The following is a 21,859-nucleotide window of genomic DNA, read 5'->3' on the forward strand; positions in this document are numbered from 1 at the left end:
GCCGGCGCGCTGGCTGGGTGTCGTGGCTTGGCGGGGAGCCGCACGTCGTCGTGCTGCGTCTCACCGCTGTGTATACAACCCGGTTGAGGCCGTGGGCCTTGCGTGCGCCGGTGCGTGTTCGTGCGCGTGTGTCAGTGCGTGTGTGTGTGTGTGTGTGTGTGTGTCCGCGCGTTCGAGGCGCGGCAACCTAGTCAGTCTTCCGTTGAAACAAAAACTGACAGCAAAGTCGGCGTGGATTTGCGAGACGACCCCCAGCAGGCCTGTCATAGCCAGCATGGGCAGGATATGGGACTGATACTCCAGTGACAGACCGGTAAGCTTGTCCAGCGGGCGAGACCAATGTTGACAACAGCAGGGAAAGGCAACCCTCGTCAACGAAAGCACATTGCCGTGTTTTGAGATGTAGTTGACTGTGTATTTCAGCACTGGATATCGGTGAAACTGACAGGTATACCAGCAGCACCAGAGCACTAAGCAAGTGCTTCCAGCTTATACTTTTCCGCTCAAGTAGCTCCCGCCCCCCTCATGCCCTACCCCCAGGATCATACAGCCGGCCAGGCCAGGGCCTTGCGCATGCCCGCGTGCCGCGATAACCGCACCCCTCCCTTCCCCCTTTCCCCAGTTCATATAGTGGAGGGGGCTCGCGCCCGCGCCGTGTTGCCGTTCGTTGCCGGCGCCGCCGAGGCACTGCGCTCTGCGCGCTCGCGCAGCGGTGCCGCGCCGCACAGTGCACGCTGAAAAAGGTTCCTGGCTTTCCCGGGGAAGTTCCCTGGAAAACCCATGGACCGCTTTTACTGTGTGGGCCAGAAGACCCGGTGAAGGCGGTCAAAATCCCGGACGCGTTTTGAGCTCCGGAGTCGCTGAATGGGACACGAACCGAGCGTGTCACCCCACCGATGGATCACGTGGCAAAAAGTACGGAAAATTCTGTAAACAGCTTGTGGTATTCTCCGTAGGCCCCTTATCAATATTCTCCGTGGCTCTTACAGTATTTTCTGTAGGACCGCACAGTATTCTCCGTAGGAGCGCACAGTGATCTCCGTAGGACTATACAGTCTTCGATGTCCTACGGAGAAAGACTGTGCGGATTTACAGAGAATACTGTGCGGCCCTACGGAGAATACTGTAAGAGCCTACGGAGAATATTGATAAGGGGGCTACGGAGAATCCTGGCAAAAAAATTACAGGATTTTCCGTACCTTTTTGCCACAGTGATTGCTCGATCGAGGAATCCATTGGTGGGGGGGTCACACGTCGAGTCGAGCTCAAAACGCGTCCGGGATTTGGACCGCCTTCACCGCGAGGGGTGAATCACTCAGCGTCCTAGTGCACACATGAGTACGTGAGTACGCGTGAGTACACCTTGCTTTACTCATAAATTTCACATTTGTAAACGTTTTATGGCTTTATCTAGCGTTTTAAACGGCACTCAACGCCAAATCGGTCGAAAAACTAGAGAATTTCGTTCTTTTTAAGCCTGTGAGTACACTGAGTACGGGCAAATTAGTACACTGGTGATTCACCCCTCGCTCCACCGGCCCACCGTGCGGCACAAGGACTGGGTTTCAGTGGTTTCAGTCAGTGGGCCACAAAAAGGGCCTAAATGTGCGAAACATGATCGAAACTATTTTTAGCAGATGATAAGTTTATGTACACAGCTAGACTCAAAAATAGAAATAGTAATTACAATTATAAAAAAACGTTAACGCTAACGCTAACGTGAAAGCAGATGATACTAATGAGAATGTTTATTTAAATGTGTGGTGGTTATTTTTCTCCACGATGTGTTGAAAAATTTGTCGATGACGAATGTGACATTTTGTGAATTAATTTGGAAGAGTAAACACTCGGAACTCTTTTTTACGCATAATAATTCACGCAAATGTCAATTTTATTTTTACTTTTAGATATCCTAACGTGCCATTGTTTTGTGTAAACATATGTCGGATACCACTTGTGTTGGGTATCATTTTCGTTGTTTCAAAGCGAGGATGCCCAATTTGGTGGCTAATCACATGAATACTCAACAGCCGTAAAAGTTGTTTTCGGTACTAGGGCGGGATGCCTCGCCGGACGCAGCGTGTCGGCCACATCTCCAAGCAGGGCCGGCCGGCCGCGGCCTGCGACACACGAACCCGAGACGCTCAAGATAAGCAAGCATGAGTGGCGTGCACTGCCGACTGCCGGCGCGCCGCTTCTCGAGAGGGGCAGGGGTTCCGAGGGGGGGGGGGGGGGGGGGCGCTGCACTATGCGTTCTACGCACTCAAGGTTTGTGCGTGTGTGTGTGTGTGTGTGCGTGCGCGTGGACTGTGGCGGGGCGCGGCGGGACGTGGCGTCTAGGCAGAGGAAGGGGCGCCGGGGGGGGGAGGGGGGGGGGGGCGAGCTGCGTGATGCGTGCTAGCAGCGTCTCGTGATGAGAGGAAGGGAAGCGGCACCGCGCAACGTGAGGGACGCACTTCATGAGTACTACAGCTGGGTGTCGAGGTTATACGCCGCGCGCGCAACCCGAGCCCCCGCAGGCGCCCCGATTCATGAGCGGCGGGCGCGCGACGGCGCGGCGCGGCTCCGCTCATAATGTTCTAGACAGGCCAGCCAGCCGCTGCCTTGCCAGCGAGGCGCTCGGCCTCTTCTAGGCTTGCTAGTTAGGCAACGAGGCAACTGCTGCCTGGCTAGCCGGAAACTCGGTACTCTCTGAACGAGAGTACAAGCACGCTGATACGAGAACGTATCATCTGCTAAAAATGTCAAAATGCTTGCGCTCTTCTGCGGGGAGTGCGAGCGGCTGGCTGGCTAGATTAGAGGATGGTAGTCTCGGAGCCGCCCGCACCGTGCCGTGCCGCGCCGCCCTCGTCTGCTGGCGGAGTGGGGGTCCGCCAAGCGAGGGCCTCCACACGCAGTAGCACGCATCGCGCAGCGGTCCCGCGGTCCCCCGCACAGTCTGGAGGCGGCTAAAACTCTAGACGCGTTTTGAGCTCCAGAGTCGCTAAATGGGGCTCGAACCGAACGTGCGACTCCACCAATGAATTGCTCTCCGGACGAGGAATCCATTGGTGGGGTCACACGCTCGATTCGATCCGAGTCCCATTTCGCGACTCTGCAGCTCGAAATGCGTTTGGAGTTTTGTCCGCCTCCACCGGTCTTCTGCCCCACTGTGCAGCGGCCCCTAGGGTCGTTTCTCCCTCTCATCTCGAGTGTCGGATGGGGCGCGGCGCCACGGAAGCGGTCAATGCATTAGGAGTTTGATGATGAATAAGAACAATTACCTGCTGCACTCGAGCTCTCAAAAGCTCTAATTCAGACCTTCTCACTTAGTTCAGCTGAGAGCTGAGTGCGAGCGAGGTTTCAGCGCCATGAACATGATTTGTACTTCACTACGGAATTCCTTAACTGTTGCCTAATAACGCCCCCTTCCCGCGCTGAGGACCAGAGCGTATGGTCCAGAACAAAGTTACCAGTGCACCGTGGGCGCGGCCGGTGGTGCGGGCCTTGCGCTGAGGCGTCCCGCTCGGTACACCGGAAACAATTTTAGCAGATGATCCATTACGCAGTTAACAAAGGTAGCAAACATGCAAGTTCTCTGAGGTTGCGAGTCGCGAAACAGTGAGTCAGAAGAATAGCCGTGAGGGGGCTCGGCTCTGCCTGCGTGATCGATTGGGCTGCCGAGCGCTTCAAAAAGAGTCGTCGCTCTGTCTCTCTCGCACTCACGGGGCTCTCCGTGAGGGTGCGAGAGAGACAGCGACAAAGCGATCTTCTGAATCACTCACTTCACCGCCTGCCTGCTGCCTGGCCTGTCTGCCAGCTTGACGGGCCGCCTCGCCGCGCCGACGCTCCGCTCTCCTCCCCTTCCCCACCCCTCCCCGCCAGTGGCGGATCCAGAGTCGGCCTAGGGGGGGGCAAAGTAGCACTTTTTGCCTACTTACAGGAAAATTGCTTTTTGCACATAGGGTATTAGGGTCAAAGGGGGCAATGCCTTTTGCCCTCCCCGGACGGGACGTCTTCAGGCGCCAGGCTCCTCGCAAACCGTGCTAGGGTTTTCGTTTCACAGGTGAGGTGGTGCAAAATGGATCTGCCCCTCGGGCTGACGCGCGTTTTCAACCCGCGCGCAAGGGTAGCATCCACCTTGGCATCTAGTTACCGGCGTTGCGGTCTCCGCAGTACACCGAAAAGGTCTCGGTTCCAGGTGCCTCGGAGAAGGCCAGTCGGAGGAAGTACACGCCATTTTCAGTTAAATGTACGACCTTTTGTTTCATGATAATGCGTGTAGACTTTTCGGATACACGCGTACGCACGGTGATACATTTTAGTAACAGTGGATCATTATGTCTCATCCTGCGGGAGTGAGCGTACACTATTTCGATTTTCAGTGAAGACGCGTGGATCCACGCCTCTGGAGGCGTAGAATCCACACTCACCTCAGTGAAAACAGAAAATCCTCTAACTGAATATAGCATAGTGCAGATAATGTGGCAGCATGTTCTCAGGCTGCGGGCGCCAAGCTGTGCGCCAGAGGAATGTCTGTGAGGGGACTCGGTTCTGCGCGCTTGAAACCTTTACAAAGTATTTTGAGCATACACGACACAAACTAATTTACTTTGTTATACGAAGTAATAGTTCGTAAATGACGAAGTATTTTCTTTGTAAGCTCATGCATGCTCTCAATACTTTGTTAAAACAAACTGCTTTGCTTTGTGAGGCCTGAAATAGTTTGTAAGGTTTTCTCAGTGTGCGTGCGTGTTCGCCCGTCCGTGCGTCTGTCTGTCCGTCACCTGCCTGCCGTCTGATTCCGAGCACTGCTTTCGTCGCTCTGTCTCTCTCGCACTCATGGGGCGGTCCGTAGGGGTGCGAGAGAGACAGAGTGACGAAGCAGTGTTCGGAATCAGACGGCTGGAGTGCCTGGCCTGTCTGCCTCCGCTGCCGCGCAGCCCAGCCACCAGCCAGCCCCCACCCCGCCAGGCTGCGCGGCGCTAGCCAGCACTCCCCCTCCCGTTCCCCACCCCTGCCCCGCGCCACCGCACTGTCAGCAAGCCGGGTCGGCCGCCTCACGCCCTAGACTGGGACCGTAGAGTCCCTGCTGTGAGAGATGCGCAAGCGAGCGCGTGCTGTGCAAACTCAAGTGTGTGCCAGGCATGCACTTCTTGGTGCATGCCTGCAGGCACACACTTTTTTCCTGCACGCCTGCAGGCACACACTTCTTTGCTGCATGCCTCAGGCACACACGTACCGTCGCTAATGCATCCATACAAGCAAGTGTGTGCCTGCAGGCATGCACCAAGAAGTGTATGCCTGGCACACACTTGAGTTTGCAGAGTGGTTCTACCAGCAGGCTGATTGCGAGCACTGCTTTCGTCGCTCGGTCTCTCTCTCTCGCACTCACGGGACTTTCCGTAAGGGTGCGAGAGAGACAGAGCGACTAACGGATCTTCTGAATCGCTCGGTAGTTATCTGCGGTATGATTTAGCCTAACCTCGCTGAGGGAAGACTTTCCCGAGGCGGGGCAACCAGTCGAGAAAACTGTGTCCCCTGGCGGAGCCCTAGAAATCAATGGAAATCCAAAATCTTTCCCCAAAAAGGGCAAAAACAGGCAGATTTTAGGCTTATAAATGCACACTAAATTCTTATGGACTTTTTTATGCATAGTTATGCATGCACAGATACGTCCATATGTTATGTATAATATTATGCATCACTGTGTACATTTTATGCAGGAAGATGCATAAAATGTACAGTGATGCATAATTGCATAACTATGCATAAAAAATGCGTCCTTATGCATTTAAAAAGTCCATAAGAATTTAGTGTGTGGACGAAATCCGACCGAGTCTCTTGTCTTGAGAAATCTCGTGTGCCGAAACATTGCACGTGGGTAGCCCCCTCAGATTCTCCTCCAAACGTTCAAAATGAACTGTCGCTTCCCAAGCCGAGGCGAGCTGGTGTCATCCTCGCAGCCGATCAGCGGCGAATCTCGAGCGCCCGGTCCAGCTCTCTGATCGGTCCCCTCCATGAAAGCACCTTGAAAAAGTATTTTACCGTAAATTGAACCGCGCGGGAAGACCGAGCGCCTGGCTGTCTTGGTAAGAAGGTTCTGAGCGGAGGGCCCGGGCCGCGCCGCCGTGCCGCGCAGTTTATCTGTAACGGGCGGATGTGTGTGGCATTCGTACATAACAGCGCATCTACAGTAGGATTCCCCATGAAGATACGTTGTTGTGTCAGATGATCACTTATGTGGGGGCTCGGGTTGCGTGCGCCGCGTATCGCATCGTCTATCTCCACACGGAAAAGTGCGTAGCGTGGTCGCACAGTGTACCCCCTCCCCCTTCCCCTCTCGAGATGCCATGCTCCGCCGCGCCACGCCCCACCCCGCCCCGCCGCGCCCCGCCACACCCCACCGCACCCCGCAGCAGTCTCTACACAACGCACGCTTGAAACTTGAGTGCGTGGCACACACACATCGTGCAGCGGCCCCCGACCCCCACCCCTCTCGAGACGCGGCGCGTCTACTCTTGCCTAGAGGGCTGGAGCCTAGCCCTCTACTCACAGCACTACTCTCGCTCCTCTGGAGTGTTGGGTCGCGGCGAGGAGAGCTGTCGTGCACCCCGTGGCGTCGCGCCCTCACTGAAAAAACTACTTTAGTGAATACCCGTATAGTAAGCCCATTAGTAGTGCACAGTACTTTAAGTTTAGTGCGCGTTACGAAACGCTTATCGTAAAAGTTACTATACGCTGTGGTAAGGGTTCTTTGGTGATTGCCACTGCTGTATAGTAAATGCCACTACACCGGTGTTGTCGCCTGCCCCTCCCCTTGCCACATCCCCCCGCTGAGACTCGCCGCGCGGCCACCCCCACCCCTCCCACTCCTGCCGCTCGGCGCGCTGCTGCCTTCCACGTGTTTGCTCTCTGGAGGCGGTAGCCCTCACGGGCGAGGGTGGCCGAATGGTACGGCATCGGCGCAGTGTGCCGACGGCGCGGGTTCAATCCCGGGTTGCAGCAGAAGTAAGAGTGACAAGCCTAGACCATTCGGCTGCACCGCGAAGGGCGGTACAAGAGGAGGGGAGGAGAGATGTCCTGCGGCGGCAGCCGCTCGCATTTTGATTGGTTCGTATCCGTACCATACGATAGTGCGGTTTACTATACGGTATAGTAGAACACACTGTAACGGTATAGTAGGACACACTGTAAATTTTAGTGGCTTACACTAAACGGCTGTATAGTAACATTCACTATTAATTCCAGCTGTCGAAAAGTTACTATACGGTATAGTAAAAGTTACCATCGGTTTGGTGACCTTTACTATAGATTTTTTTCAGTGCTAGTACTGAAAACAGCTTTTACGGGTTATTGAGTTTACATATGATTGGCCACCAAATTGTGCACCCTCGCGTTAGAAACGAAGAAAATGATACACTGGTAAAACAAAGGCATAAAAATTACGCCCTTTAGGGCATAAATACTCTTTTACGCCCTTGCAAGGGCATAAATCGTTTATGCCCTTGGGACGGGCGTCAATGGTATAGGAATTTCAAGCAAAATTTTAATGCCCTTCTCCAAATCGTTTACGCCCTTAAAGGGCATAATGTTAATGCCTTTGTTTCACCAGTGTACCCAACACGGGTGGTACTATGTGGGCCAAAAGAACCCGACCATTCCGGCCGCGGGTATTTGGGAACGGCCTCCTCGCCCAAATTTGGGTGGAAGGGTGTATCAGCTTTCTATACGGGGATCCATGGTATTAGACCCAAATTAGGGCGAGGAAGCCGTTCTCGACCAAATTTGGGCGAGGAAACGTTCCTCACCCAAATTCGGGTGATAAAGGAATCCGCACCGAAAATTTTAGTCATGATTATGACCCTTTCATTCTCAGTGTACCCTTTCAAATTAATCGACACACTAATATGCCCGATACTACCTGTGTTGGGTATCATTTTCCATGTTGCAACGCGAGGATGCACAATTTGGCGGCCAATCGCAGAATTTATCAAGAGCCGTAAAAGCTGTTTTCGGCACTAGGGCGAGACGCCTTGGGGCGCACAGCGTAACAGGTTAGGTTAGGTTAGGTTAGGTACTGGTGCGAGACGCCTCGGGACGCACAGCGTGTCAGGCATACAGTAATTCCAAGCGGGGCCGGCTACGGCCTGCGCCACCCGACCCAAGACAAGCAAGATCAAGTTCCGTCCTCTCTGCAGCCGACGCGCGGCGTCTCGGGAAGGGGGGGAGGGGGTTGCACGATGCGTTGTACGCACTCAAGGTTCAAGTGCGCGTAGATAAAACTGGTGCGCGGCGCGGCGGGGTGTGGCGGGGCGCGGTGGGACGTGACGTCTTGAGAGGGGAAGGGGGAGGTGGTACACTGCGCGACGCATGCACTGTTTTGTTGCAAAGCCGGTGGTAAGTTTGCTTGCCACAAATTTGGCAAGCCGTTTGGAATGCCAAAAAATTGGCAAGCTTGACCCGGAAGTACCACCCAGCTTGCCAAAATCTGGCAAGCTTATGAAGATTTCCGACCAAAGCTTGCCAAATTTTGGCATTCAAAACGGCTTGCCAAATTTGTGGCAAGCAAACTTACCAGTGGCTTTGCAGTGTTTTGTCGTTATTATGGATGAAATAAGTAATGAATATGAATACTTCGAGTATATTTGAGGCGATACACGGCGCGCGCAACCCGAGCACCCACGGCCGTCTGTGAGACTACTGCGTGGCGCGGCGATACGAGGCGAGGGCGCCCGCCGCGGGCCCTCCGCTCATAATCTTCTAGCCACGCCAGCCACGAGCCGACGAGAGTACCGTGAAACGGGGTAATTTCGGACACTCGGTGTAATTTCGGACAACTCTGCCCGGAAGCATTGCGATGATGCTCCCATCTAACGGCCAACTTGGAGGCTTGTCCCGTTGCGCGCATCGCATCGGCCACACTTAAAACCATCTGATCAATCACCCGGAGGCCAAATCAGGCGCAAACTCCAGGAGAAATAGTGGTTTTTGTATTTAACCATTTTTACCTAAAGTCGCTTTATGCGTAAAAACTTTGACTGGCAAGCCGAAACTGTTCATGGCCGGTTCATGAGGGGATTGTTTGTCGATTCAATCATGTTAAGAGCACACTGTGTCAAATTTTCAATCACCTGGGTCAAATAGTATGGTTTATATGGGCTTAAAACTGAAAAAATGCTACTTTACGGGGTAATTTCGGACATACAAACGTCACGCCAGGGAGAGTGGGTATGTCCTGAACACTTCCAATTTCGCGGGGTTTTGAGTGGTGGAAGCTGAAGAGCTTTTCTGAAAGTTGAAGATAGTCCAATAACAACGAAAATCCTCAATTGTTACAGCGGTTTCTTTGTAAACTTCGAATTTCATGAAAATGGGGCAAAGCTACATCTTTAATACTTATTTTTTTATGGCGTGTTCTACCTTAGTGTCAACGACTTTTTTGTGATTAATTTTCTTTCATGTGACATGAGAGTTGGACTTGGCGAATGGCTGCATAGCTCGCCGGTTTACTATGCAACGCTTTCCCCTGAGCCCCTGTATCTTCCTAACCGTACATACGACACGACTACTTGCCTTTCATATGCATGTATGTGATCGTATGTAATCTTGTAGAGGAAGATTTAAGATTCACTTTCGCGTAATAAAGTATGGCCCGAGTTGCCTGTGAAAGCTAATCGGTCAAAAACTAACAAATAGAAGCGTTCTAATGGCTCTACTAGTTCCACCCACTATTTCTGAAATTGAACTACTATGTATGAGTGCAATACATTACTTAAAATTATGTATGAATGACCACCCCTACCTTACTTTTACATCTAAACCCTTACGAATTTCTCACATAATCATATTAGCACTTTAGAAAGAGACAGTGATCGATTTTGGGACCAAAATCAGAACGAAAAGTCGTTTTTTCCAAGGGTGTCCGAAATTACCCCAAAACACGGGTAATTTCGGACACTGCTTCGGACCCTCCACTGTAAAAACGGTGAGGTGCAAATATTTGAAATAAGCGCCAAATCGAAGCTAAAGGTGCGTAGATGATAAATTTTAACCCTCAAGTCCATGACAGCACCACAACTTTCACAATTTCAAAAAAATCTCATTCAACGAACGTTAATGAAAGCAGATGATACTCGTTTTGTTTTCTTTTACGGGGTAGTATGCGGGCTCATTCCAAAGATAGTATTTAAAATTGTGTATGAAACAAAATACATAGACCCGAGCGAGCTGGCCGGTGTAGGTACTTGGGTACTGGCCATGCCGAGCTGTGGCTTGCACCGCCCGCCGCCGAGCCCGAGCGCCCCACGCCGCACAGTGGTCTGGGAGACCGATTTAGGCGGACAAAATTGGCATTTCTATAATCTGTCAAATATCAAATATATCGGCACTAACCGTTTGTATATTGTTTGGGAGAGTTAAAAACAACACTTTTGGAGCAACGGGTCACCTTTTTTTTCCACACACGGGGCCTCAAACTTAATGAATGCGCCAACGCTAATTTTCTCTTGAAAAAGTTGTCCACAAATCAAGTTCTGCAAAATTGAGTTTTGGTCAGAGCTAATTTCTGAAGATATAGCGTGAAAGAGCGCTCTTTGGCGAATAAATTTGATTACTCACTTTTGGGATTCGTCCAATTTTTCGTTTCGCTATCGACTCGCGAAGAAAGTGTTGAGCAAACGGTTCAATTAAACTATTTAAGTTCGAGAAAGTTTCATTCGGTTCATCATTTCATTTCTGGTCTAAATTGTCAGCAATATATAAAGGGAAAAGATACAAAAAGAACCCTCTGCTAAAATCTGCTACTCTAATTTTTTGCACGGTCCAACGTAACCACGGAACGCACAATATGCGACACCGGCCGGCAAGCGCGCGCTCGGCGCACAGACCGATTTAGGCGGACATAATTCAATACTCCGGTAATACTCAGACAAAACTATTGAAACTGCTGAACGTTAGGTTTAACGGGTCGCTTAATCCGATTCTGTAAAAATTTTGAACCATCGGCGGCTCATTTTTCCACAAAAGGGGGGATTTTTGTTTTCAAGATATGGCCTTCAAAAGTATAGTGGAAGGGTTTTGCGGCCCCTGAGTCTGATTCTGTAAAAATTTTGGCCCAAAGGGCGGCTCATTTTTCCAAAAAAGGGGGGAAATTTTTTTTTTCTTGTTTTTCAAGATATGGCCTTAAAAAGTACAGAAATTTGGGTTTGAGTGCCACTGAGTCTGAATCTGTAAAAATTTCAGATTACAGGCGGCTCCTTTTTCCAAAAAGGGAGGTATTTTTGGATTTTTATTTCCCTTTTCCGTTTTCTGGAAAATTGAGCCGCCCCTGATCCAAAATTTGGCAGAATATCAGACTCAGGGGCCTTAAAACCCAAAGCTTATTTTTGGAGAGCATTTCTTGAAAAAAAAAAAAAAACCCTTTTCGGGAAAACTGAGCCGCCTTGGTCAAAACTGTTTACAAAATCAGATTCAGCGGCCCTCAAACCAAGGAGCTGTACTTTTGAAGGCCATATCTTGAAAACCCAAAAAAAATCCCCCCCTTTTCTTAAACTGAGCCCCCCTGGTTTGAAATTTTTACAGAATTGGATTCAGCGACCTTAAAACCTAACCTTCAGCAGTTCATTATTTTTGTTTTAGTATTACCGAGTATTGAATTATGTCCGCCTAAATCGGTCTCCCAGACCACTGTGCAGCGTCTGAATAAGGAACTCACGTACTGCGCACAGGACAGTGCAGTACTGGGGCTCAGTTGCGTCCAGAACCTTGAACGCTTTATTGTACAGGAGATGGGCCTGCTTGGCGTCTTGAGATCTAACGTTACGCGCGTTTCCCACTTTAGCGAGTACAACAAGGACACCTTGCGCAGATCTGTGGTCTTTAGAGAGCGCGCACACCGGTAGTGAGAAAACGTCTCGTGCTTCCATTGTGTGAGGAATCCGGTTTATCTCCTTTTAAATAATACTTCCTCGGAGGCCTGGTCTCACATGAGTAGCGTGGACAGGGTTCGTGAGTGGAAAGAGTAGCCGAATCACAATGCAGTGCACAAGGCATGTTTATTCACAGACCATATGAGAACGCAATCACTTCACTTCAGAATCACTTTACAATCACTCTACAAGACACTTGACACAACACCATACTCACTAATCGCCTTCATGGCCACGCAGGACCTGGCGAGAACTGACGTGGGGACTGCTCCTGAGCTGGTGTCGGACTCGGCGCGACCATGGGGACATGAATGTACAAATATAGGTCAGTCCCATGTCGCGTAGGTACTACTTCTAACAAATTATAATTATTCTTGTTGGCCAGTTCGATTGGGACCGGGAAGCGCCGGTTAGCTTTCAGCGGAATGCGCTGAAGGACATACAACAACTGCGTGGGAGACAAGAATTGCGTCGAGAGGCGCTTTTGTAACATTGTGTCCCATGCCGAAAGAAAGGCATGTATGTCAACAGAATAAACCGAGAGCAAGCTTTGACACTGACGAAGGAGTGAGCTGAGTTCAGTGGTTGCAGTAGTGACTTTGGCCGCGGCAGTTGTCGTTACGTTAAGCAGGTCGATTCTAGAGGCGATTTCTTTTACAGCTTCCGTAAGCTTTTTACTGTGATCAACTGCTGCACGGGCAGAGGCAGATGTGAGAGCAAATTACAGACGCCTGCTGTTTCTCTAATTTTACAATTTTGTTTCGTGAAGTTTGCAAAGCCCTGAATGCCGCGTTAATCCGAACGCCATCGGCTTCAGACAGCGCACAGTGGTCTGGGAGACCGATTTAGGCGGACCAAAATTGGCATTTCTTAAAACTGCAAATCAAATATATCGGCACTAACCGTTTGTATATTGTTTGGGAGAGTTAAAAACAACACTTTTGGAGCAACGGGTCACCTTTTTTTCCACACACGGGGCCTCAAACTTAATGAATGCGCCAACGCTAATTTTCTCTTTAAAAGTTGTCCACAAAAACAAGTTCTGCAAAATTGAGTTTTGGTCAGAGAATTTCTGAAGATATGCGTGAAAGAGCGCTCTTTTGGGGAATAAATTTGATTACTCACTTTTGGGGTTTGTCCCCCAAATTTTTCGTTCGCTATCGCTCGCGAAGAAAGTGTTGAGCAACGGTTCAATTCAAACTATTCTAAGTTCGAGAAAGTTTCATTCGGCTTCATTCATTTTCATTTCTGGTCTAAATTGTCAGCAATATATTAAGGAAAACGATACAAAAAGAACCATCTGCTAATATCTGCTACTCTAATTTCTGCACGGTCCAACGTAACCACGGAACGCACAATATGCGACACCGGCCGGCAAGCGCGCGCTCGGCGCACAGACCGATTTAGGCGGACATAATTCAATACTCCGGTAATACTCAGACAAAACTATTGAAACTGCTGAACGTTGGTTTAAAAGGGTCGCTTAATCCGATTCTGTAAAAATTTGAACCATCGGCGGCTCATTTTTCCACAAAAGGGGGGATTTTTGTTTTCAAGATATGGCCTTCAAAAGTATAGTGGAAGGGTTTTGCGGACCGCTGAGTCTGATTCTGTAAAAATTTTGGTCCAGAGGCGGCTCAGTTTTCCAGAAAAGGGGGAATTTTTTTTCTTGTTTTTCAAGATATGGCCTTAAAAAGTACAGTAATTGGGTTTTGAGTGCCACTGAGTCTGAATCTGTAAAAATTTCAGATTACAGGCGGCTCCGTTTTCCAAAAAAGGGAGGTATTTTTGGAGTTTTATTTCCCTTTTCCGTTTTCTGGAAAATTGAGCCGCCCCTGATCCAAAATTTGGCAGAATATCAGACTCAGCGGCCCTTAAAACCCAAAAGCTGTACTTTTGGAGAGCATTTCTTGAAAAACAAAAAAAAAACCCTTTTCTGGAAAACTGAGCCGCCCTTGGTCAAAACTGTTTACAAAATCAGATTCAGCGGCCCTCAAAACCAAGGAGCTGTACTTTTGAAGGCCATATCTTGAAAATCCAAAAAATACCCCCCTTTTCTGTAAAACTGAGCCGCCCCTGGTTTGAAATTTTTACAGAATTGGATTCAGCGACCTGTAAAACCTAACCTTCAGCAGTTTCATTATTTTTGTTTTAGTATTACCGGAGTATTGAATTATGTCCGCCTAAATCGGTCTCCCAGACCACTGTGCGCCGGGCCGAGTCGGGAGGCATTGTTGCGCGTGGCAGGCGGGGAGGGATTGTCAATGTGAGGAGAGGGTGCCATTGTTTACGCCCGTGCCGCTGGCGCTGTACCGCGGAGGGATTGTCGAATTTCGCGCAGGCTGCGCCTCACCGCCAGCCGCCAGACACACCAGCCCGCCCCGGCCGCCAGCCCCTATTATATTGTTAGGATACGCGCTTGGTTTCTGGACTCGAGAGTAAAAGCACGCTGACACCTTCATTTGTGTATAGTAGTTTTAAATATGTTTCAAGAGTGAAGGTATCATCTGCTAAAAACCACTCAAAAGTGTCCGAAGTTACCCCGTTTCACGGTACCCTGCCAGAACTAGGTGTTCGAACGGTTCCACGTCGAATCGATGGCTTTTTCAACGATTCTACGACGAATCGACGTCGTTTCGGACACCTGGCTGGGTACAAGCATTCTAACGCATCTATAATTTTAATTTCTATTTCTATTTTCGCGTCTAGCTGTGTACATAAATGTATTATCTCCTAAAAAACTGGTAGTTTTCGGTACCGGCTCTGAGAATGAAAGAGTCACCACCATCGCCCTGTCATTGGGTGACGCACGCATCGTCGCTCAAATTTGGGTAACGAGCCAGCGGTGACTAAATTTTGGGCAGTCAAAAAATCATCGCTCAAAATTGGGTAACGTCGTTGGTCACACCGTGAGGTCCCCGACCACGTCCTTCCGGGGCCAACACGATGACCGCCATGTGGCGTTGAGGCCTCCGGCTCTCGCGGCGCCCAACGCCGAAGTCAGTTTCGTTCTTCGCCCAGTACTACTTTCTGCCGCTGTGGCGGTCGCCACAGCCGCCTACCGGGCAGGCAGCCACACGGACTTCCGTGCAGAAGGGGTTGCCTACCCGCCAGGCGCTCACCGCTGCTCCGCCTCCGGGCCCGAGACGCGCTGCCGGCTGCCAGCAAGGCCCGCCAGCCCTGCAGGGCAGACCGGCCGGCGTCCTACGAGGACGTACCATGAGGCCGCCGTCCAGGCGGAGGAGGAAGTGGTGATTTTTTCGAGGCCAAAGTAGCTCTGGCCAAGAGCCTACTTGATGTCCGGGACTTTTTACTGAAGGGTTGAGTAAAGGAGGTTCCGACCCACCTGGAAACCGAAATTGGTCAAGCCGTTTGTCCAGGATGGTGATGAAAATCATCTACTCTGCAGAAAAAGTCCAAAATTCCAGCTGTTTGACGCCATCCTGAACAAACGGCTGGCTGGAACTTGACCAACTATGGTTCCTAGGTGGGCCGGGACCCCCTCTACCCAACCCTGAAATGAAAAGTCCCGGACACCTCGTAGGCTCGTGGCCAGAGCTACTCTTTGGCCTCGAAAAAAACACCACTTCCTCCTCCGCCTGAACGGCGGCCTCGTGGTACGTCCTCGTATCTCAGAAAGTACTGGGCGTGAAACGAAACCGACTTCGGCGTCGGGCGCCGTGAGATCCGGAGGCCTCAACGCCGCACATGAGGCTCATCGTGGTGGGCCCGGTAGGTCGTCATCGGGAACCTCACGGCGTCGCCGACGACGTTACTGAAATTTGGGCGACCCAACGCACGTTACCAAATTTCAGGCGATGAATTTTTCGCCACCCAAAATTGGGCAACGAAGTTGCATCACCCATTAAAGGGTGATGGTGGTGACCAATTCATTCTCAGTGGGGGCGGGGCGCCTCGGCGCAGCGGTCACTTGACACCCCAAGAAGGTAGGGGAGCAGCCCGCTTTGAGCGACCCCAGTTCCGCGCTGCGCGCCACCCGACACTCCGGGATGCGGGAGAAGGGACACGTCGCGAGTGGGCGACTACTCGAGAAATCCTGTGTCCACTACACTGAGATTCCAAACGCTATGGGTATAGCACGTATGGTGCAATGCAGCTAAGATATCGCATCATACGTGCAAAGCTTATGCAATACCAACCACTCATACATTCAGTTTGAAACAACCCCCTTTGTTCTCTGAGCGCCTCACCCCTTTCACCACGGCGCTGCGTCAAGTAGTTTCCGGTCCGATTATTAACGTGTTTTAGTGCACAATGTGGTAGAGCCCATTGCAGATTATGCAGACTGCTCTTGCGGGGTGTGCCCTTGACTTCCCAGTGCAACCCCTCGACCTTCTCTCAAGCCTCGAGTCTACACTCCCCAATATCCTACTGAGCTTTTTCTTCGTAATACGAACGAAAAGCTTATTATTATGACTGCGCAGCGAAGGTAGTAACCTATGGTGAAGAGTTCTCAGTAACTTTATGACCAATTTCTTCATATTATGAACAAATTTTCCTGTATTATGACAGATTTGTGTCGTAAAGTACTGAGAATTAGCTTAGTATTATGACTGCTCGGCATTTCTCAGTAGGAAATTGGGAGTGTAATAAAGAAGGTCAACGCCCACACTGTGAAACCAAACGTGGACAAGTCCACACTTCCTGGTGTGGAGTAAGTCTCCACACTTGGAAGTGCAGAGTATGCAGCCTCCACACTTCAAGTGTGGAGTAGCCCACAGAGCCCCTATCTCGTAGCATGGTGCAAACGTGGACAACTCCACGTTTGAAGTGTGGAGGCTGCAAACTCTGCAGTTCCAAGTGTGGAGACTGTAAATTCCATTCCACCGCATTTCAAATGTGGAGTTCTCCACGTTTGGTTTGACAGTGCATTGATCCTCCCCAAAAACAGCTTCGATTATATTTCGCACATTTTTAGTGCATAACCTTCCAACTGATTTGTACAAGAAGCCTCCAGTAATACGTATTTTTCTTGTTTGGAACAGTGTGGCGGAGGGCTGGTGAGTTCAGTTTCTGACTCATGGATGATGACGTCTGTCATTGTCCCTCCTGTCTTCAAGATGGCTTCTGTCATTGTCGCTCCCGAGGTCCAGACGGCTTCTGTCATTGTCGCTTCCGATGTCAAGATGGCTTCTGTCATTGTCGCTCCCGACGTCAAGATGGCTTCTGTCAGTGTCGCTCCTGACGTCGAGATGGCTTCTGTCATTGTCGCTCCTGCCGTCAAGATGGAAACAACGAATGAAACAGCGGAGGACACGAGTGAAGTTGGGGCTACCGGTGAGTAATCAAACCAACACGAACTCTAAAAACCTACCAAACTATTTTCGGCCATACAAAGTAAAGTAGCCTGTTGTAACAAGGTATTTTGAGCATACACACTGCAGATGCAACGGCGATACTAAAGTACATTTTTTGGCGATACAATTGAGTATTGCCAATAAACGGCCTTTCGGAAGAGTATTGCCTTCTGAGCGGCGATACAAAAAAGTATCACCAAAATTTGGCAATACTTTTGGATATTGCCAAAACCATGGCATCAAACCAAGGTCTTCTTCCCTTCATTTGTTCTACGTTAATTGCCAAATCGTGGCAATACTCCAAAGTATCGCCAAATTTTGGCGATACTTTTGTGTATCGCCGTTTTGAAGGCAATACTTTTCCGTAAGGCCGTTTATTGGCGGTACTCAATTGTATCGCCAAAAAAGGTACTAAAAGTATTGCCTTTGGATTTACAGTGCATAAGCTTACAAAGAAAATACTTTGTAATTTACGAACTATTTCTTCGTATATAACGAGGTAAATTAGTCTGTACTGCGTCTGCTCGACATACTTTGTAAGGTTTTAAGCGCGCGGGAGTAAGGGAGAGTGGGGTAATTCCGGACGCTTTTTTTCTTTTTGGTCTTTGAGCTTGAATATGCTTCTTGGGTTAAATGTTATGACAGGAATAAAGTATGGACCTTTACCTTCAAAATGGTATACATGAAAGCCAAATCTCAGCAACGGTTAGGGAGATATAGGCGCCTAAACAAAGCCTGCACGTGTCCGGAATTGCCCCAGGCTGGGTAATTCCGGACGACCTATGGGGCATGCCGGACGACCTTAAATTTGACACTACTCGAGCTTACTTTCACTTGTTTGATGTGAGCATGCTTTTAGAAGGCGTTCAAGGACATTTGCTGCGAACTGAAGTGTTTGATTATTACTCAAAGCATATTATAAGGAATAATTTCTATCAAACCCCTAAATTGACAACACAGTCTAAAGTAAGCACTTAAACATAGCTGCAATGCTATTTTTCGTTCTTTCTGTATCCTTCTTAACGGTGGGGATGCATGTCCCAATTTTGAAACCCCTACCTTAACATTATGCGGGAAATTGAAGAAAATAACCCTTATTGTCCGGATTTACCCCACAGGTAGTGAAAACCTTTGATGTTCAACTGTAAGAAAACGGCGAGCCATACGAGCACTCCCGAAACGCTTAAGTAAGTCCAATGACCATATAATATGATAAAATTTAGTCATGGGACTGAACTTGACGGTAAGGTACGATAAGTACATGGAAATACGAGGGAAAGATGCAGCTTTTGCCTATTTTTGATGGTACTCAAATTTCGTGAAGCGACCACAGGCAAACGGTTTGACCTCCTACTTTGGCGATTTGGAATTCTCCTTTTAAACTGATTATCTTCCTCTGTTAGGCGGGCTTTTGAGTTATCTCACTCAAACCCAGTGAAAATCGAAGTGTCCGGAATTACCCCGTGTCCGGAATTACCCCACTCTCCCTTACGGCACTGTAACGCGCAAGTCGGCTTATGCCTGTGGACTTGTCTTTTGCAGTGGAGCCGCCAGTGGTCAATGAGCAACCGGACAGGAAGAGGCGTCGGAAGCAACCTCACCCACTTCCTGTTATCGACTTGAAAAGAGTCGTCCCATCCATTCTCAAGACGCCAATACGATCTCGGCTGGAACAGGCTCGATCTTCACGACTGGAGAAGGAAGGTACGACTTCGGAAAGGGGTGGGCTCTTAAGCTCACCTTTAGATGCACCTGGTGGGTGAGTCCAGTGTGAAGAAGCAATGCATTGGGCCAGAAGAACGGCGCAGGCGGCCAAAAGCTCGCGGTGCGTTTTCAGCTCCAGCGGTGCCAAATGGGACTCGAACCGAACGTCTGACCAATGCCAACGCCAATGGACTCCTCGTTTGCAGATCCACTCTACAAATCAAAGAGTGTACATGGTACGCTCTAACTGGAGCATGCCTGCAAGCACGCTCTAACTAGCGCATGCCTGCCAAGCATGCACTAACTAGTGCATACATGCCATGTACACGCTAACTGAAGCAGACGTTTACTCCAAAAGGGGATAGGGAGTTTTTTTGCATCGGGAAGCGTGTACATGGCATGTATGCACTATTAGTGCATGCTTGGCAGGCATGCGCTAGCTAGAGCGTGCTTGCAGGCATGCTCCAGTTAGAGCATACTATGTACACCTTTGATTTGTAGAGCACTGCAATCCATTTGTGGGGTCACACGTTCGGTTCGAGTCGCATTTAGCGAATCTGGAGATCAAAACGCGTTGCGTCGGTGGTGCTCTAGGCAACGGCAAAGTAGCTCAACAGGTTGTGTCGGCGCCAGAGAACCGTTGTCGTTTTCTGGGGCTCAGAGTAAGCTTGGTCTTCACCGGGGGTCGAAGTCACAAGGGCACGACCTTGTGCGTACTTGAATTCACAGAACGCAATTTGACTTTCAGCTAATTCCCCATTCATCCTTTTGTTACATTGCAGCAACTGCTCGGACGGGACCAACCACACAAAGCACAAGAAGTTCAGAAAGGGTCAGAGTTCGCAACGCGGAGGAAGGTAAGCATGAAGGTGCGTTGGTGTTAACGTAAATATGAAGTAAGAAAATAAAACTGGCTTTTGTCAAATTCAAAGCGGCCATTGCGACGGAGGATCAATGCCCGAGAATTGGTAATCGCCGTAAAAGAATCAGGGGTAAGTAGAGGAATGGCTGACTTCAGTAAACACACTGTTCTCAAGTACGGCACAAATTACTTTACCGCAATTTACTCCACAGTTTACACGGCGGAGCAACGCGCCAGGAAAAAGGCACGCGCTCGAGAGACCAGAGCAGGTAAGAAACGCCTGAATGTAGCCAGATAGCATTTGTAAGTGTGCACTTAGTAGACACTTAGATTTTTAGTGTTTTTATTAAGGGGGGCGTAAAGTGAAATTTCGAATTTTTTTCATGTTTTTTCAGCCGTTTTTTCTTACATATTGGTCTCCCCGACATGAAAATGGACATCACCATTGGACTCTCCATGACTTTTTACGATTTTTCCATCTTTGGTTGCGCGTCTGGAGGCACTTTTTGAATTTTCGCAAACATTTTAGATTTGGTCCATTTTTGGATTTTAATCCTTGCGCGCAGGATTTCAAATCCAAATGTTGCCTTAAAAAATCTGACGAAGTGGCAAAAAATTTTTATGGTCAAAATGAAGAAGACAAGGGAGCTGGATTTCAAAAACATGTTTTCTTTCTGTCTTAATCTTGAAAACTAGAATCATGACTGTTTTTATGCCTCTTTTGGACATTCATTGACCTGTAACTAAAGATTGAGACACATTTTTGACAAAAACTCTCCCTTGTCTTCTAGCTATTTGAACACTGATCATTTTAAGCTATCGCTCAACATTCTACCTCTAATGGTCTCCGAGATATCCTGCGCGCAAGGCCCAAAAAAAAGTTACCGAGAAAAACCGGTTTAAAGTTGGAGGGCCTAACCTAACCTCACAGTGATTGTACGAATTAAAAGCTCCCTATGCCCATTTGACGGTGCTGTGGGTCGAAATATGGTCAGGTTTGGTTGTACCAAGGCCCAAAGAGTCGAAAAAAAGCAAAAACTGAAAATCGATTTTCTTCACGCGCACTTCGTGTGTAACCTTACCCCAACGCGGGCCCATTGGACCAGTATTACACGACTTGCGTGAATAACACTGTTCCTGATTAAGTCGTTATTTTACGAGTAAAGTCCTGTTGATTTTGCAGCACAAAATAGTTGTCCAAATTACAAAAAAAATGTTGAAAAATTTTAATTTTTTTGTTTTGTTTTAATCTGGTTTTAAATATTCCTGGGGAGTCTCTGACTGGTGGTCTTCTGACTTCAATAAACTGCTCTCAAGTACGGCACAGTTTACTTTACCGCAATTTACTCCACAGCTATGACGGCGGAGCAACGCGCCAGGAAATATGAACGCGATCAAGCGCGCAGAGTAGGTAAGAAACGCCAGGCCTTTGCAAAGCAAGGCAGTTTGACATAACAAAGTATTTTGAGCATACATAAGCTTACAAAGAAAATACTTCGTAATTTACGAACTATTTCTTCGTATAACAAAGTAAATTAGTTTGTACGTATGTATGCTCAAAATATTTCGTAAGGTTTTAAGGGTGCTTAATAACAAACCGCTCTGGTTTGTATTTTTAGAGTGGCTCAATAATCGTAACTTTCTGTGTGGATCTGAGCTAAAAGCATTTTTCTGACTGTCTTTTCAAACCTCCAGCACTGAGAAAAGCTCGCCTGCGGCTCGCTGGAAAAGACGGGACTTCGGAAGCACCTGGTACGTACATTGTAAAATTACTGCGGGGGTGGCGATACAAACTCGCAACTTGGCCCATCCTCACTAAGAAAACCTTACAAACTATTTTGGGCCTTACAAAGAAAAGTAGTTTGTATAACAAAGTATTTTGAGCATACGTAAGCTTACAAAGAATCTACTTCGTAATTTACGAACTATTTCTTCGTATAACAAAGTATTTTAGTTTGTTATACGTATGCTCAAAATACTTCGTAAGGTTTTAAGAGTGCTCATATGCACTACAAACCTAACTGTCTACTAAGTACACACTTACAAATGCATGCTTGCAAGTAGTC

General features: G+C 48.9%; 1 protein-coding gene across 12 annotated transcripts in view; it reads left to right on the plus strand.

Moving 5' to 3' along the window:
* The window catches only part of LOC117654230 (plectin-like), a 47,275-nt gene continuing 25,416 nt past the window's right edge, over positions 1 to 21,859 (plus strand). For 10 of the 12 annotated variants that reach the window (XM_034400506.1, XM_034400505.1, XM_034400508.1 and 7 more), the window contains exons 1-7: positions 17,033 to 17,207; positions 18,770 to 18,931; positions 19,714 to 19,788; positions 19,864 to 19,923; positions 20,006 to 20,062; positions 21,148 to 21,204; positions 21,489 to 21,545. In XM_034400506.1, the coding sequence (XP_034256397.1) occupies positions 17,057 to 17,207; positions 18,770 to 18,931; positions 19,714 to 19,788; positions 19,864 to 19,923; positions 20,006 to 20,062; positions 21,148 to 21,204; positions 21,489 to 21,545 (619 nt within the window). In that variant the 5' untranslated portion in view covers positions 17,033 to 17,056. Of the gene's footprint in view, positions 314 to 16,915; positions 17,208 to 18,769; positions 18,932 to 19,713; positions 19,789 to 19,863; positions 19,924 to 20,005; positions 20,063 to 21,147; positions 21,205 to 21,488; positions 21,546 to 21,859 lie in introns of those variants that run through there. The other 2 variants (XM_034400510.1, XM_034400511.1) reach the window with 2 other exon arrangements.

This window comes from Thrips palmi, unplaced genomic scaffold (assembly GCF_012932325.1).
Source record: "Thrips palmi isolate BJ-2018 unplaced genomic scaffold, TpBJ-2018v1 HiC_scaffold_10, whole genome shotgun sequence".
Taxonomy (NCBI): Eukaryota; Metazoa; Arthropoda; class Insecta; order Thysanoptera; family Thripidae; genus Thrips; species Thrips palmi.